The sequence below is a fragment of the Pristiophorus japonicus genome, chromosome 24, assembly GCF_044704955.1.
Source record: "Pristiophorus japonicus isolate sPriJap1 chromosome 24, sPriJap1.hap1, whole genome shotgun sequence".
Taxonomy (NCBI): Eukaryota; Metazoa; Chordata; class Chondrichthyes; family Pristiophoridae; genus Pristiophorus; species Pristiophorus japonicus.
In genome coordinates, this window is record NC_092000.1 from 10235930 (window position 1) to 10254207 (window position 18278).

General features: G+C 44.4%; 1 protein-coding gene and 1 pseudogene across 2 annotated transcripts in view; one reads left to right on the top strand and one right to left on the bottom strand.

Annotated features, from left to right (window-relative positions):
- LOC139237921 (MHC class II regulatory factor RFX1-like) overlaps nucleotides 1-18278 on the top strand; it is a 152743-nt gene that overhangs the window by 9593 nt on the left and 124872 nt on the right. For both annotated transcript variants that reach the window (XM_070867218.1, XM_070867220.1), the window contains exon 2: nucleotides 17331-17677. In XM_070867218.1, coding sequence (XP_070723319.1) covers nucleotides 17380-17677 — 298 coding nt within the window. In that variant the 5' untranslated portion in view covers nucleotides 17331-17379. The remainder of the gene's footprint in view (nucleotides 1-17330; nucleotides 17678-18278) is intronic.
- Nucleotides 10940-11150, bottom strand: LOC139238049 (U2 spliceosomal RNA; annotated as a pseudogene).

An 18278-nucleotide genomic window follows, 5' to 3' on the forward strand; every position in this document is an offset into this window, starting at 1 on the left:
TACCAGATTTTTGCCATATAGTAAGTACCCTTAATGCAAACATGAATCCTGACCTTTGATCTCAACTTCACTATCCTGTGGGAAGTAACCCCGCTTCTCTAGTTTGAAAGGCATATTGCTGATGAGCACTAAGCTAAAGAATATCTGGAACATACTGTCGAAGGTGAGGAATTCTGAATATCCTACTGGCATGTGGCTGCTGGTAGAATATTAAGCATGCCTTTAAATGGAACACTTTGTACTATGATCAAATGTTTATGGTTACTGGTTTACAATGCATATTATGGTTTCTGTTTTAAGATTCCGTGGTGATATTGGCGGAGTAAGTTTCAAAAGGTACCCTTTATCAGAATGATTTCCAGTCCTGTGGGTAATGAAACTACCGGTCACTTAAATAGAGTAAACTGTTGTTATGTGGCATAAAAGTCCTGATCTCTTATGACTGGCCATGGTGATTCTGGTAATCATTCATTATGCATCACCAGGAAAAGTAGGTAAGACATCTGTAACCAGGTCTTTTTAGTTGAACAAAATTCATACTTCCAGGAAATTGGCAATTTAATGAACGGCCACAATATTGGATCATCGGTATATGATACTTTTTAGTGAACCACCTGTAATGTAAAGTCAGTAAAATCTCAGTGTGTCTGTTTGTATTTATGTGTATTTATAGACTAGTTCTTGTTATTAGAGTAGGATGGAAACCGAGCATAATCACTCCAAATTTGGTAGATAAATGATTATTGATGTGGAGGTGACCAGATTAAGGAGACTGGGTTTCAGTTATGTAGCTTCTAAGTGAGCCTTCTGTAAAGGATTCTCATTTGCATGTTTGTCAGATGTGCATCTGTGCTTATGTTATATTAACACAGTAACATGAATGATGATGAGAAAATACCAACTTTCACTCCTAGGTAATTCTTGAGATACAGGTAGTCTGGTGTGATTTGAATACATTTTATAAGTTAAACATTTTTTCCCATTTTATACTGATTTATCATATAGAAAAACTACATTTTATAAACAGCAGAACGATGATTATTTCAAACGAACCAAGCAGTGATTTTGCGCATTGTCGCCTACCTGTGTCAACTTTTAGTACACACTGATTTATTGGCCCCGATATTTGGGGAGAGGTGCAGAGAGGGTGGGGGAAGTGGAAGAACCTGGCAAGGCTAGGGACATGGAGATCCTGCTGAATTTAATGTCAGGGCCTCATTATCATTGTTTTATTTCGTATCTAGCCCTGCAGCTGGCCACACTGGCAGCCTGGCCAGCTGCCGGGTGAGAAAACCAGCGGCAGGAAGCTGCACCCTTGGGGGCGGTCACCGACAATTGCGGGGTGGTGGGGGCGCGGGCGGGGGGAAGGTCAGTGTTCCGGGCTTGGTGTGGGGTGATCGTGGCATGGAGAGGTCAGTGATCAGAGCTAAGAAGAGGAGAGAGGTCGCCGCAGGAGGGTGGGATGGTCGGGGATTGAGGGTGTAGGATAAGTCGCAATTGGTTGGAGGAAGAGAGGCCATCGGGGCTGCAGGCGGTGTCGGAGTGGACTGGCAATCGCAATCATGGGGCGAGAGTGGCACTCCTGCCCTTCCTGGCCCACAAGGAGTGCTGTAAAAGGCACTTACCTTGTGGAGCCGGCAGCTAGAATCTGTTATTAGGGATAGAGTGACCGAGCATTTGGACAAATATGAATGAGCAGAGAGAGTCAGGGTGGATTTGTAAAGTCATATCTAACAAACTTAGTTGAATTTTTTGAGGAGGTAACAAACATGGTAGATAAGGAAGTGTATGTGATGTTATTTATATAACTCCAGAAGGTCTTCAACAAGGTTCCACAAATGTTAACAAATGCATTTATATAGCACCTTAACATTGTAAAGCAGGTAGTTAGGTGGCACTGTAAATAGTGTAGCTGGGAGCAGAAAGTTGCAAAGGGGCAAAATTGGCAGATGGAGTTCAATGTGGGAAAGTATGACGCCATCCACTTTGGATAGATCAGACTATTTTCTAAATGGTAAGAAGCTAGGAACTATGGCTAAGCAGGGAGATTTAAGAATCCAAGAATAGAAATCACGAAAAGCTAGTGGACAGGGACAAAGAATAATTAAAAAGGTTAAATCTCAAGAGCTGGAATACAATGGGGTAGAGTTATGTTACAGCTGTTGAGAGCTCTGGTTGGACCCCATCTGGAGCACTGCATTCAGTTCTGGGCACCGCACCTCAGGGAGGGTATATTGGTCCTGCAGTGGGTGCAGTGCAGATTCACCAGAACAATACCGGGTCTAAAAGGATTAAATTATGAGGACAGATTGCATAGACTAGGCTTATATTCCGTTGACTATAGAAGATTAAGAGGTGATCTGATTTGAGGTGTTCAAGATGATCTAAGGAGTTGATCGGGTAGATAGAGAGCAACTATTTCTACTGGGTGGGGGAGGCCAGAACAAAGGGGCACAACCTTAAAATTAGAGCCAGGCCATTCAGGGGTTGGAAAGCGTTGTGTATCTGTAAAGCATGCACTCACATATTCCAACACCAGGGAGCACATCCCCTGAAGTCCAAAGGGATCCCAGCATCCCTTGGGAGCACTGTATATAAGCTGGCCCCTAAGGCCTGTTCCTCACTCTGGAGTATTTTAATAAAGACTGAGGTCACTGTTACTTTAACTTCCCTGTGTGTAGTCTCATCTGTGTTAGGAACACAATAACTGGTGACGAGTATATGAATCCAATGCAAAGATGCAGCAAACTGTGGGCATCCTGGAGAAGTTCTCGGAGGGTGAGGACTGGGAAGCCTATGTCAAACGGCTAGACCACTACTTTGTAGCCAACGAGCTGGACGGAGAAGGAAGCGCTGCAAAAAGGAGAGTGGTCCTCCTCACGGTCTGCGGGGCACTGACCTACAGCCTCATGAACAATCATCTGGCTCCGGTGAAACCCACAGATAAGTCGTATGAGGAGCTGTGTACACTGGTCCGTGAGCATCTTAACCAGAGGGAGAGCATGCTGATGGCAAGGTATCGGTTCTACACGTGCCAGCGATCTGAAGATCAGGAAGTGGCGAGCTACGTCGCCGAGCTAAGGCGACTTGCAGGACAATGTGAGTTTGATGGCTACCTGGAGCAGATGCTCAGAGACTTTTTTGTACTGGGCATTGGCCACGAGACCATCCTACGAAAACTTTTGACTGTAGAGACACCGGCCCTCAGTAAGGCCATTGCGATAGCACAGGCGTTTATGTCCACCAGTGATAACACCAAACAAATCTCTCAGCACACAAGTGCTAGCAATGTTCATAAAAAAACTGGAACTGTGTTTGCGAGCAGAAATGTACAGGTCAGAAACCACGAGTCTGCAACTGCCAGCAGGCCTCAGGTGACCCAGATGACTGGGTCTGCAACAAAGCATGAGTGCAAGGCAATTCACACCTTGTTGGCGTTGTGGAGGCTTCCATTCAGGCTATTCATGCCGCTTCAAAGGGTATGTTTGCAAGAGCTGTGGAACAATGGGGCACCTCCAACGAGCTTGCAGACGAGCTGCAAGTTCTGCAAAACCTGCTAACCACCATGTGGCAGAGGAAGATCGGTCCATGGTGGATCAAAGCAATTTCGAGCCTCAGAGAGAGGAGGCAGATGTTGAAGAACACGGGGTGCACACATTTTCGATGAAATGTCCACCTATAATGTTAAATGTAAAATTGAATGGCTTACCCGTAGCCATGGAACTGGACACTGGCGCTAGCCAATCCATCATGAGTAAAAAGATGTTTAAGAGACTGTGGTGCATCAAGGCACTCAGACTAGCCCTGAGCCCCATCCACATGAAACTGAGAACGTACACCAAAGAGCTTATCACTGTCCTGGACAGCGACATGGTCAAGGTCACCTACGAGGGCACAGTGCACGAACTGTCACTCTGGATTGTCCCGGGCGATGACTCCACACTGCTTGGAAGGAGCTGGCTGGGCAAAATCCGCTGGAACTGGAATGACATCTGAGCGCTATCACATGTCGATGAGGCCTCATGTAACCAGGTTCTCAACAAATTTCCTTCCCTTTTTGAGCCAGGCATTGGAAACTTTTCCAGGGCGAAGGTGTGGATCCACTTGGTTCCAGAGGCAAGACCCATTCACCACAAGGCGCGAGCGGTACTTCATATGATGAGGGAGAGAGTGGAAATCGAGCTGGTCAGGCTGCAACGTGAGGGCATCATCTCCCCAGTGGAATTCAGCGAGTGGGCCAGCCCGATTGTTCCAGTACTCAAAAGTGATGGCATGGTCAGGATTTGCGGCGATTATAAAGTAACTATTAATCGTTCCTTGCTACAGGACCAATACCCGCTACCGAAGGCAGATGACCTATTTGCGACGCTGGCAGGAGGCAAGACATTCACCAAGCTCGACCTGACTTCAGCCTACATGACGCAGGAGCTGGAGGAGTCTTCGAAGGGCCTCACCTGCATCAAGACGCACAAGGGACTGTTCATCTACAACAGATGCCCATTTGGAATTCAGTCAGCTGCAGCGATCTTCCAGAGAAACATGGAGAGCCTACTCAAGTTGGTACCACGCACGGTGGTTTTTCAGGACGACATATTGGTCACGGGTCGGGACACCGTCGAGCACCTCCAGCGACTGGATCGCGTAGGGCTGTGGCTGAAGAGGTCGAAATGCGTCTTCATGGCAACAGAAGTGAGTTTTTGGGGAGAAAGATCAAGGTGGACGGCATTCGGCCCACAGACGCCAAGACAGGGGCTATCAGGAACGTAAGTTTGTGGTCTTGGCCCTCCAGACCATGGTCAAGGATTCATGTCGATTATGCGGGCCCGTTTCTCGGTAAAATGTTCCTGGTAGTGGTGGATGCTTTTTCAAAATGGATTGAATGTGAAATAATGTCGGGAAGCACCGCCACCGCCACCATTGAAAGCCTGAGGGCCATGTTTGCCACCTACAGCCTGCCTGACATATTGGTCAGTGACAACGGGCCATGCATCACTAGTGCCAAATTTAAAGAATTCATGACCCACAATGGGATCAAACATTTCACCTCGGTCCCGTTTAAACCAGCCTCCAATGGGCAGGCAGGCAGAGTGGGCAGTACAAACAATCAAACGGAGCCTTAAACAAGCCACAGAAGGCTCACTCCAAACCCGCCTGTCCTGAGTACTGCTCAGCTACCGCACGAGACCCCACTTGCTCACAGGGGTACCCCCGGCTGAGCTGCTCATGAAAAGGACACTTAAAACCAGACTCTCGCTGGTGCACCCCAACCTGCATGATCAGGTAGAGAGCAGGCGGCAGCAACAAACTGTGTCATGGGAAATTGATCTTAATGATCCTGTGTATGTGCTAAACTATGGACATGGTCACAAGTGGATCACGGGCACGGTGATAGCTAAAGAAGAGAGTAGGGTGTTTGTAGTCAAACTAGACAATGAACAAATTTGTAGAAAGCACCTGGACCAAATGAGGCTGCGGTTCACAGACTGTCCTGAACAACCCACAGCAGACACCACCTTTCTCGAGCCCACAACACACACCCAAAGGATCAACGACACCACCCCGGACCAGGAAATTGAACCCATCACGCCCAACAGCCCAACAAGGCCAGGTTCACCCAGCAGCCCTGCAGGGCCAACAACACACCAGCCCAGCGAGGGCACAGCCAACACACCAGAACAGACATCTGTACCGAGGCAGTCCACCAGGGAAAGAAAGGCTCCCGACCACCTCACCTTGTAAATAGTTTTCACTTTGACTTTGCGGGGGAGTGATGTTGTGTATCTGTAAAGCATGCACTCCCATATTCTGCCACCAGGGAGCGCATTCCCTGAAGTCCCAAGGGATCCCAGCACTGTATATAAGCCTGTTCCTCACTCTGGAGTGTCTTAATAAAGACTGAGGTCACTGTTACTTTAACCTCCCTGTGTGCAGTCTCATCTGTGTTAGGAACACAATAGAAAGCACTTCTTCACACAAAGGATAGTGGAAATCTGGAACCCTCTCCACCCCCGCCCCCCCCCCCCCAAAAGTTGTTGAGGCTGGGGATCAATTGAAAATTTTAAAACTGAGATTGGTAGACTTTTGTTGGGCAAGGGTATTAAGAGTTAAGGAACCAAGGCGGGTAGAGGAAGTTAAGATACAGATCAGCCATGATCTAATTGAATAACGGAACTAGCTTGAGGGACTGAGTTGCCTACACCTGCTCCTATGTTCCTGTCTCCTTTTCGCTGTGCGGGATTTCTGACCCCTGGGAAACATATGCAGCATCTGTAAATTTAAATCGGGCTCCCAATTGCACTGTGGCAGACCGATTTAAATATGTTAAGATACGAACATGACATAAGAAATAGGAGCAGGAGTAGGCCATACGACCCCTGCTCCGTCATTCAATAAGATCATGGCTGAACTTCTACATCATCTTCACTTTTCCGCCCAATCTCCTTAATTCCCCTAGTGCCAAAAAATCTTATCAGACTCAGTCTTTCATATACTCATTGACTGAGCATCCACAGTCCTTTGGGTAGAGAATTCCAAAGTTATGCCACGAAACCTGCCATTGTAAAACGCCAACAGGCGCGTACACAGCGGGTTAGGGTCATATTCCCAACCCACACAATCCCTCCCTCCCTCCTCTCTGCAGCCTAGTGCCACAGGCCAACCCACCCAGAACAGAGGTTTCCCATCAGGCATTGCTGTTAAATTTGGCAAGGCCTTCTGGAAACTCGTCCTGGGAGCTCCATTTACCGACCCCCCCCCCCCACCCCTTCATGCTCCCAACCCCCCTTCCTCATTGAAATTCAGCCCATTATTTCTATGACTCTCATTTTTGTGATGTATAGATTTTCCTTGTTGCTGTTTTCTGGAATAAAGAATGAGATCTTTGGATAACGTCATGTACTTAAAAGACTTGAAACTAAAACTAGTCTTCTCGACAGTGACCCGTTAAAGTGAGACTGATCCGGCATCCCAAGTAATGCATTTTAGCATCAATGTACATTTACTGCACTGCATTCCAACACACAGAAAGCTACTGCTTCCAGTCTTTCTTCCAGTTCACTTCTAACAAGCATTGTGTATATTAGACGCTATCAGTATATTTTTAGTTACTATGGTGTTGGTGAATCAGTACCTGTAGACCAGTGTTATCCCCAATGCTATCATCTTTTAGACATGAGTCATGATTCTGCAGCCTTCATTGTGGTGATTGAGTAATTGGGTAATATACCTATAAGTACTGCTCCAAACAGGAAATGCCGAGATAAAAGGGGCCGTAGAAGACTAAGATGAGCAATACTGCTCTTTCCAGGAAAGAATTGTCAAAAAGGAGGCTCACTGAAGAGACTAATTGGCTGGTTTGCTCAAATCAAAACAAAGGTTAAATTGGATGAGTTGTCTCTACTTGATGGTCGTGAACCTTGCGCAGTTTACAGAAGCCTCAACAAAGATCTTAAAACTTTTCACCTCAACATCCTTGCACTATCATGAACATTAGAAATTCAACCCACAATTCCTAACACATGGCTCACATTGCTCGTGCTAATGTGTCCGGTCTCAAAGTCACGCTCATCAAGCCTCAGCTGTGATGGTCTGGGCATCTATTGATTGACGACAGGCCGCCCAAGGTTGACTTCAATTCCCAGCTGACTGAGAGTAAATCTTCCAGTGTTACAAGGGCATATTGAAAAGGAACCTAAAGAACTGTGAGACCAATGTGGAATCCTGAGAGCAGCTTCCTATAAAGTCAGATGACAAAATGACATTCACCAAGATGGTGTCACTGTGAGAAATAACATGTTGACATTGCACAGTAGAAAAGTAAATGAGAATAGGGAGAGGTAGGCACACTGGCAACCAGACTGGAAACTCTGGATTCATCAGTACTAATGTTGTTGCATCTGTTTGCATGCCATACAAGTAAGCCCAACAAGCAGTTATGAGAGGAGATACAACACCCAAGTGTAATAGCTATGTTTTCAATTTTTTCTGGAATGATTCTCTGTTAGTTCCTTCTAAACACTCTTAGCAGCAGCCAGCCAAAAGAGGTTATCTGTGACCCATGAAGGAAAAGCTTATAGTTGTGGTTCCCACGACTAATTGGGTTATGAGAAAGGGCCATCACATCACAGAACAATTGCTAGGCGAAGGCACTTGAACACATTTAGTTTTTTAACAAATAATACAGGTAAATATTTTCAATGTAAGTACAAACTTTGTAGATTTTGAAAGTATTTTCCTACAGTTTACCATGTACAGAGATTCTCTTCCAAGTGGTGATCTGTTACAGCAATTCTTTTATGAATCAGAAGGACTTTTTTATGAATTAAAAAATACCTGAACTCTGTGGTATATGCCATGAATGAGTAAACCAAATTCTTTAGCCAAGGAACAAGTGAAATCCAATTCATAAATTATATAAGTAACATAGCTTCTATTGGGCGCTATGTGTTATGTGTTACTTTCTATGGATTTTTTTTAACTTGAAACTTTTCTGCTGATCAAGATGAGGTATGTCAGTGATAGGAAATGGATCACTTTGTGCACAGAGTGTCAGCAGGAAGCACTCAGGTGAGGCAGAGAACTGGCCAGATGCAGAGTAAAGCTCTTTGCATTCTGCCTCACTGCAATCTAATCTGTACTGCTATTATTTCTTCTATGCTAATTCACTGTGGCTCTTGCTTATCCAGAACGGCGTACCGTAGCATAGTGGTTATGTTACTGGACTAGTAATCCAGAGGCGCGAGTTCAAATCCCACCATGGCAGCTGTGAATTTAAATTCACTTAATAAAATGAATCTGGAATTAAAAAGCTAGTATCAGTAATGGTGACCATGAAATTACCAGATTGTCATAAAAACCCAACCGGTTCACTAATATCCTTTAGGAGAAGGAAACCTGCCGTCCTTACCCGGTCTGGGCCTATATGTGATTCCAGACCCACAGCAATGTGGTTGACTCTTAACTACCCTCTGAAATGTCCTAGCAAGCCACTCCATTGTATCAAAACCGCTATGAAAAACTGGACAGACCACCTGGCACTACCTAACAGCACTGTGGGAGTACCTTCACCACATGGACTGAGCAGCTCACCACCAGCTTGTCGAGGACAATTAGTGGTGGGCAATATATACTGTCCTTTCCAGCGATGCCTGCATCCCGTGACCAAATATATTAAAAAGAGCAGGAACATGCGAGTCAGGTATGGTAATCTAGTTGAGACTGCAGAGAAAGTGACAGAATTTTGCTGGGGCTCACCCCAATGTCTCAGCTGATTAATGCAGGGAGTACTGAGCTATGTAGACAAAGCAGGTGCCAGGTTCAATTCAAAGCTGTACTGGCTTAACATAAGAGTTGCCCCTCATTTGTTAGAGAGGGGAACGTCTTCCATGATTCCCTGTCCAGATTGCTGTCCAATTGTATGCATTTGTGTAGACGTTGGAGGAGAACAAGTTTGGAAGCAGCTGTGATGCCCATTGCAGCTGAATAGCATACAGACACGCATTGTATCGGCTCACATCTGAATAATATCTATTTGGGTAAGGTGCTTGCACCTCTGATATTATACTTTTATTTTAGGAGGAGATGACGGGAGAAAATTGGTAGAAAAAATTGCAACACAATAACTTTCCTTTCCAAAATACTCTCAAAATCTCTCTTCAGAGGAGACACTTTTTTTTATCCAGTGGATCCTCCAGGTGGTACTTTTATATAAAAATATTCCTGTAGATAGTGACTTTATATCAAAAATATGTACTTTTTGTTCCCACAGTATTGCAGCCTATTGTTCCATGTCCAAGGTAACACTATGGGGGGAATTTTAATCTGCCCAATTTAATTTAAATAGATGGGTTTCGGTCGGATGGTATGTAAAAATATAAAAAATCTGAATCACGATTCCGGTGGGGTGGGGAGGGGCAACTAATCTGCTCGCAGGAGGTGGGTTGGTCATTTAAATGGGGCTGCATGCCTCAGAATGAACCACCATTTAAAATTTACCCCTGGCCGGCCGGGTTTTATGGGCCCCGGGAAACCCGTCGCTAAAGGGAGGTAAGGACTGCGGGATTCAGGTGGTAAGTACCTTTCCACTCGCCTGCGGGATCCAGTTTACCTGCTTCACCCATCTCCCTGCGTTTAGGACTCCACCCGACCCTTCCAATCCCCCTCCAAGGTCTTCGATCCCTCCTTCCTCTCCGCTCCCCAGTTACAGCCTAGTGCCGAAGAGCTACCCTTCCGGCAGCCGGCTAGCCTCTCAATCTGGCTGGCTGCAGCCGGGAAACGGAGACAAAAAATGTTAACAGGTCCTGACAGTAAATTCGTCCGGACCTGAGGGAAACTTGTTCTTCCGGGTTTCCTGACCTTAAACCAGCCACCCCTTTGCCTGCCTTTGAGCAAATATCAGGGCCTATATAATGTAACGTTCTGATGAAGGGTCATTGACCTAAAACGATAGCTCTGTTTTTCTCTCCACAGATGCTGCTTGACCTGCTGAGATTTCCAGCATTTTCTGTTTTTATTTCAGGTTCTAGCATCTACAGTATTTTGCTTTTGATATAATACTCATTGGAAGAGAAAGGACTTTTATATAGTGTCTTATCGTGTCTCTCATTAATTTTTCTGAACACTTTGTTTATAGTGCACTTTTTAAGTAGTACTATGTAGTATTTCTTAGGCTGGACTGATGAGGAAAAACACTTGAAAATAGTACACTTATTTTTTTCTATTTCCAGTGCTTTTTTAGGAATGGCTTTAAACATTTAAGTTAATATTAGCAAATTTCCCATGGAACAGCTCATATTAAATTACATGATATGCTGATTATTATTTTTTTTTTTTTTAATTCGTAGCCAATCGTTCCAATTCTTTGTCAAATCACAAACGCCAGAGGTCACCTTGCACACGCCAAGGATCACTCTGCGCCAATGCTCTTAGCCAAAAGGCCTAGAGCCACTGCACCGTTCCTGGAAGTACTGCAATACCAGGTCCCCCACACACCTCCGTGGAGGTGGATGGGTCAAGCCACCCCACCCACCTCCTGTTTCCAAAAAAGCAAGCATATACCTTCCTGATCCAGTGAGAACCACCCGGAGGTCATGGTGGCTACTCCCCTGTCAGGTCAGTTACGCATGATCTTAGCCAAAAGGCCGAGAAGCGAGCTGATTAATAGCGTCAGGGCTGTTATAACATGCAACACATAATGTACTATTCTGCTAATAGTGTGGCGGTGGGTTTAATGTGGCCTGTCTCTTTAAGGTCACAAATTCTAATTTCTGTAAATGTGCAGACTGAGTTCATTAGATGTTTTTTTGTGCTGATAAGGATGTTTGTAGATGAGCAGATACTTGTAAATATATTTTTAGCAGTACGTTATCGGCAGAGTGGAGAAACCACGATTGTGACCAACAGTATTTTTCAAAAAGATTTGAAGTGATTTTTCTCTTTTTTTTCTTTTGTTAATAGATTCTGCTGACTGTTCACGTTTGATTCCTCATTGGTAGCTTTTCTAGCCATAGTCCTCACTCTTAACTCCTATGTTACCCACTTTGCCAGTTGTGATCAGTTGCTCTTTTATGAAAATGTTTTCTGGGTTACTATCTGAAAGTGTCAAACTAGCCATTCACAAACGATGGTGGTTGCAAGCCTTGCCCCCTCCCACTAATTTTCAGGAGTTGCAAAAAATTGTGGACTAAATATTGCTGTTTGAAAATAAAAAGCAATTTTGTTAAAGCAGCCATGTGTTTATTGTTCCAGAGAGGCAGAAACAAAGGATGGGTTAAGTATATTTATGTATGCAGTTGTGGTATATATTTATTTATTTGAGGAAAATACTTATTTTCAAGTAACCAATCAAAGCAATTCAACATCTTCAGGGATCTCCTAGAAACTTACAAACCAGTGGTGCCAGACCAACCAGTGATTTTCCTGCCATCTCCATTGCTGACCAATCGCAGGAATCCACAAATGAGCCAAACAGCACCTTCCACCCGTCAGCTCAGCCAAACTTCAGGTTACCGCCCCCCTCACCCCCCCCCCCCCCCCCCCCCCCCCAGTAGTGCTGTCAAGCCACCTCTCCCTGTGTTGCCAAACTCCCAACACCACCATCCAGAATGACTGAACACCAGGACCTTGGATCACTTACCTGGTGCTACCAGATAGCAGTGTTGCTGAGCCCGATGCCACCCCCTGCCCCCAGTATTGCTAACCACCAAGTGCCAAACTCTTATCTGTACAACTTCCTACAATCTTGCTGTGAGGTAGGGATCAAAATTAAACACATGGGTAAAGACCACTTTATGGCGATTTTTACAGAATAATGGACAGATCACAGAGTTTAATCCCCAAAGCCCTAATAAACATCCTGAATACCTGGTAATAAAAATAGAATTTTAATTATTCAGTCCATAAATCAATGACCCTATCATTATCTAGTGCATTATTTGAAATTTCATCCCTATCATTAAAAAATTGTGTATCTGTCCTCTGATTAATTGATAAATGCTATGGAATATCTGCTTATATATGTACGTCTTTCATCTAGCACATGATTTTCAGGTCAAAGTTACAGATAGAAAACAATCTTGTATAAAAAAAGAAAGGCAGCTATTGAATTGTAGCCTGAAATTAACCACCCTCTTCTAATTTGTTACTAACTTTGACCTTTTGTTTAATTAACAGAAATTAGAACTTGGTAGTCTTAAAGGGTCACTCCTTCACCAAAGCAGTAGAATATTATGTTGTATTTTGTACAGTACAATGCTCCTGTCCTTTTATAAAGTTGTCAATTTTCTGACTTGGCTTGAGAAGCCTTCGGGAGAGATTTATCAAAAATGTCTATCGTGGCTTAGATTACTATATTCAACAAGACAAATGATTTGGGACAAAATGTATTGCTATGAGTAGAGGAAAAGGTCAGGATTTTAAAAAATTCGTTCCTGGAATGTGGGTGTCGCTTGGCAAGGCCAGAATTTATTGCCCATCCCTATTTGCCCTTGAGAAGGTGGTGGTGAGCTGCCTTCTTGAACCGTTGCAGTCCATGTGGTGAAGGTACTCACACAGTGCTGTTAGGGAGGAAGTTCCAGGATTTTGACCCAGCGACGATGAAGGAACGGTGATATATTTCCAAGTCAGGATGCTGTGTGACTTGGAGGGTGATGGTGTTCCCATGTACCTGCTGGTGTTGTCCTTCTAGGTGGTAGAGGTCGCGGGTTTGGGAGCTGCTGTCGAACAATCCTTGGTGAGTTGCTGCAGTGCATCATCACCAACATCATAGGCGGTCCCTCGTATCGAGGATGACTTGCTTCCACGCCAAAAAGGGATGAGTTCACAGGTGTTTCAATGAAGGGCCTAATATTCCAGGTCCCGAGCTACATGTTGAAGGGTGGAAGATGCCTATGCATGGATTTTTTAATGTGTGGTGGCCATTGCACACCAGCCACCACATGGGCTTGACAGAGCTAGGTCTTGGTCCAGTGGCAAGGATTAACCAAGACGGCTGCAGCGCATCTTGTAGATGGTACACACTGCAGCCACAGTACATCAGTGATGGACGGAGTGAATGTTTAAGGTGTTGGATGGGGTGCCAATCAAGCGGGCTGCTTTGTTCTGGATGGTGTTGAGTTTCTTGAGTGTTGTTGGAGCTGCACTCATCTAGACAAGTGGAGAGGTTAGACTCTTGATTGTTTTAGATAGTCATTGCTTGTGTGGCGTTAGAAAGAGTTAGATATGGCCCTTACGGCTAAAGGGATCAAGGGGTATGGAGAGAAAGCAGGAAAGGGGTACTGAGGTGAATGATCAGCCATGATCTTATTGAATGGTGGTGCAGGCTCGAAGGGCCGAATGGCCTACTCCTGCACCTATTTTCTATGTTTCTACGTTTCTATGTTTCTTGAATGTTGTTGGAGCTGCAGTCATCCAGACAAGTGGAGAGTATTCCATTCACACTCCTGACTTGTGCCTTTTAGATGATGGAAAGGCTTTGGGGAGTCTGGAGGTGAGACACTCGCCACAGAATACCCAGCCTTTGACCTGATCTTGTGGCTGCAGTATTTATGTGGCTGGTCTGGCTACGTTTGTGGTCAATGGTGACCCCCAGGATGTTGTTGATGGGGGATTCGTCAATGGTAATGCCTTTGAATGTCGAGGAACGGTGGTTAGACTCTCTCTTGTTGGAGATGGTCATTGCCTGGCACTTGTGTGGCGCGAATGTTACTTGTCACTTATCACTTATCAGCCCAAGCCTCAATGTTATCCAAGTCTTGCTACATGCAGCATGGAATGCTGCATTATCTGAGGAGTTGCGAATGGAACTGAACACTGCAATCATCAGCAAACATCCCCATTTCTGACCTTATGATGGAGGGATGGTCATTGATGAAGCAGCTGAAGATGGTTGGGGCCGAGGACACTGCCCTGAGGAACTCCTGCAGCAACATCCTGGGACTGAGATGATTGGCCTCCAACAACCACAACCATCTTCCTTTGTGCTAGGTATGACTCCGGCCAGTGGAGAGTTTTCCCCCTGACTCCGATTGACTTAATTTTACTAGGGATCCTTGATGCTGCACTTGGTCAAATGCTGTCTTGGTGTCAAGGGCAGTCACTTTCGCCTCCCCTATGAAATTTAACTTTTTGGCCATGTTTGGGCCATGTTTGGGTTCTGGAGCTGAGTGGTCCTGGCGGAACCCAATCTAAACATGTTTTTGCTGAGTAAGTGTCGCTTGATAGCACTGTTGACAATACCTACCATCACTTTGATTGAGAGTAGACTGATGGAGCAGTAATTGGCCAGATTGAATTTGTCCTGCTTTTTGTGGATAGGACATACCTGGGCAGGTTTCCACATTGTCGGGTAGAAGCCAGTTTTTTAGTTGTACTGGAACAGCTTGGCTAGAGGCACAACTCGTTCTGGATCGCGCCTTCAGCACAACAGCCGGAATATTGTCGAGGTCCATAGCCAGTGAGTTCTGCTGTTTCTTAATATCATGGAGAGTGAATCAAATTGGCTGAAGACTGGCTTCTGTGATGGTGAAGACCTCAGGAGGAGGCCGAGATGGATCATCCACTCGGCACATCTGGCTGAAGATGGTTGCAAACGCTTCAGCCTCATCTTTTGCACTCGTGTACTGGGCTTTGTCATCATTGAGGATGGGGATATTTATAGTGCCACTTCCTCCTGTTAGTTAATTTTAATATAATAGTAAAGAGAATTTCTAAAAGCCAAAATGAATTTGTCATAATCTATCAACAAAAAATATTGTTGGCAAGTCGAATTGCAAGAAAATACCTAAAATCCTGAGCAGTTATGGGTGATAATTTTTTGCAGTCCCAGTCAGCCTTTTCTCTCACCAGCTCTTTTAATTTTAATTGGCAGCATGTTTTAAAGTGTCATGAGTGCAGGAAGTTTCCAGCTGGTTACTGTAACAGCTGCTTGTAGAGTCAGCAGTATTTCACTCACCAGCTCTGCTTCAGATTAGAGTTGGAATTAAACTGCCAAAGAGTGGAGCTGAACACACGTTAAATCTGTAAGAATAGCTGCTTGGTGCACAACTGCTTAACCCAGTTCCACTCTGCTCATTAAGTTTTAAACTGAAACTTTAACTTTGAACAGTTTTGGTATGGACCAATGTCAGCTGTATGACCAGCTATTACAGTAAGCAGCTGGAAACTTCACTCTAACTGAGGCAAACTATTAGAATGTGCTGCTGATTAAAATTGAAGTTTAGGTGAGGGCAACACTGAAAGGGAAAGTTGCCCTGTAGGATAAAAACTATGTGATTTGTTGATTGAATGCTACGTCACAATAACTCGCTTGCTTATTTTATTCATATTTAATTGCAAAAAAACTATTTTGACACTTGCTGTAGCATGTGAGTCCCAGTAAGTGTGCATGTGACACCTACATGTGGTATTTTTACATAAACCATTGAACAGGTGGTGTGTTTAAGAGTTTTTATTCTGGGTTGTGTTATTGTAACATGAAGGTCATGGTTTTGGGTACAACATTAGTAGAAGCATAATTTCTGTTGACCTGTGAATAAGGTTTGCAGCGATCAACTGTACTTTTTATGTACTTACCGCAGCAAGCAGCAAGGCTAGATAACCATGATTGGAGTGGCAGTATTAAATTATAGAGTCGTTATACTTTATGTGCTTTGCTCTTCCTTACATTACAACAGTGACAACACTCCAAAAATACTTTATTGGCTGTAAAGCGCTTTGAGACGTCCAGTGGTCGTGAAAGGCACTATATAAATCCAAGTCTTTTTCTTTTCATCTCATCCAAGAATTAACGTGCCTTTTTAAAAGCTTATTTTTCTTTATACATTGGAGTTTAGAAGGATGAGAGGAGATCTCATAGAAACATATAAGATTCTGACGGGACATAGAAAATAGGTGCAGGAGTAGGCCATTCGGCCCTTCTAGCCTGCACCGCCATTCAATGAGTTCATGGCTGAACATGCAACTTCAGTACCCCATTCCTGCTTTCTCGCCATACCCCTTGATCCCCCTAGTAGTAAGGACTTCATCTATACTGGGATAACTCCCCTGCTCTTCTTCAAGATAGTGTAACGGCATCTTTTATGCCCACCTGAGAGCAGACGGGACCTCGGTTTAACGCCTCATTCAAAAGACGGCATCTCCGACAGTGCAGCGCTCCCTCAGCATTGCACTGGAGTGTCAGCCTGGAATTGTATGTTCAAGTGTCTGGAGTTATCCCTGATCTGCTCTTTGTTGCCTCCTGTTGGATGGTTGAAATGCCACTGAGGGAGACCAGTAAGCAAATTACCCTCTTGCTCCTTCAGGGTCAGGTGCTATGTGGCTAGGAGACAGTAAAGAAGAAAAACATTGCAAAAATCAAAGGGTGAGCATGCTTTTTTTTTTAAATTCCTTTCCATCTCTTCTCCCATTTTTTGCTCCTTTGGGTCCCGACTACTGCCACCCACATTTCTTCCTTCAGATGGGAGAACAGGAGAATTTGGTCAGTTTCCTTAATCAGCTGATAGAGGTTCAATTCTGTAGCGCAAGACTGGTTTAACTGACTACAGATCATAGCAATTCTTACTCATCAAAGCGACGGCAGTTGCAGATTGTATTAATTAACTCGATGCCTTCTTTTTCAGCATGGATTACTCAATCATAAACCATACCCATTGTGCATAGATGGGTCAAAACACATGTGCCAACTTAAATTTTAAATATGGTAGGGTTCGCACAGTATCGCCATTGTTATTGTTAAAACACAATGCAGGATGGTGGCGAGAATTCTATGATGGCAGCCAATCAGATTGCTGAGGTTTGATCAATTTTCTGATGTTTTTCTTATCTTGTTTTCTTAGTGGACAAAGTGGAGAGTGCCATTTAACAGTACCACCTGCAGAGGTTGGTATGGCAACACAGGCCTACGTTACAGAACTCCCACCAGCTCAGCAACAGCCTCAACAGCAGCAGCAACAGCCGCAGCAACAACAGCAGCAGCAACAACAATCAACCCAGCAACAGTATGTCACGGACCTGCAGACTGCTGCACAACCGTCACAGCAACAACCACAGCAGCAGCAGCCACCACCATCCCAGAAACAGTATGTCGGTGAGCTACAGGTATCGCAGCAACAGCAACAGCAGCCTTCTGCCGAGCTCTCACCAGTAACAGCACCGCAGCAGTACATTGTGGTTACAGTGTCAGGTGAGTACAGCATATGACATGTATAATAAATAGCTGTGGGTAATCTGTTGGCCGTTGATGCCTCACTGCAATTATCCATGGGAAATGTAATTAGTGTGCTGTCCTTTTAATGCTGTCTCTGGCTTACAACTGTTCTGTGTTATAAAGCTAATAATTATACCTTCTCATATACCCTCAGAAGAGTGGAAAACTCCTTCAATCTGAATCTTAGGACCTGTTTTTCACGAGGTTAGGGTTTGCAAAAAATATTGCAAAAGACCAGTGGGACCAGCAGAGTAAGTCATAGTGCTACATAATTATTATTTAACCAATAGGGGCATTTCACTATTTCTATTGCTCACACAGGATTTTTAGGGGTAGAAACTTGTAGCTACATTATGACAGTAGAGTCTCACTGGGGGAAATGATCCTGTGTGCCTGTTTGACATTGTCAAGTATTTGACCAGCACACTCAAACAAAATAAATCTGGAGATTTTGTACATTGGTCTACATTATTCAAGGATTGGTGAGTATTATTTTATTGTTATAGAGAGAATATTAAACCCTCAGTGCTTCTGAAAACTTAAAAAAAGTGTTCAGAGAGGTTTTATTTAATTGCCA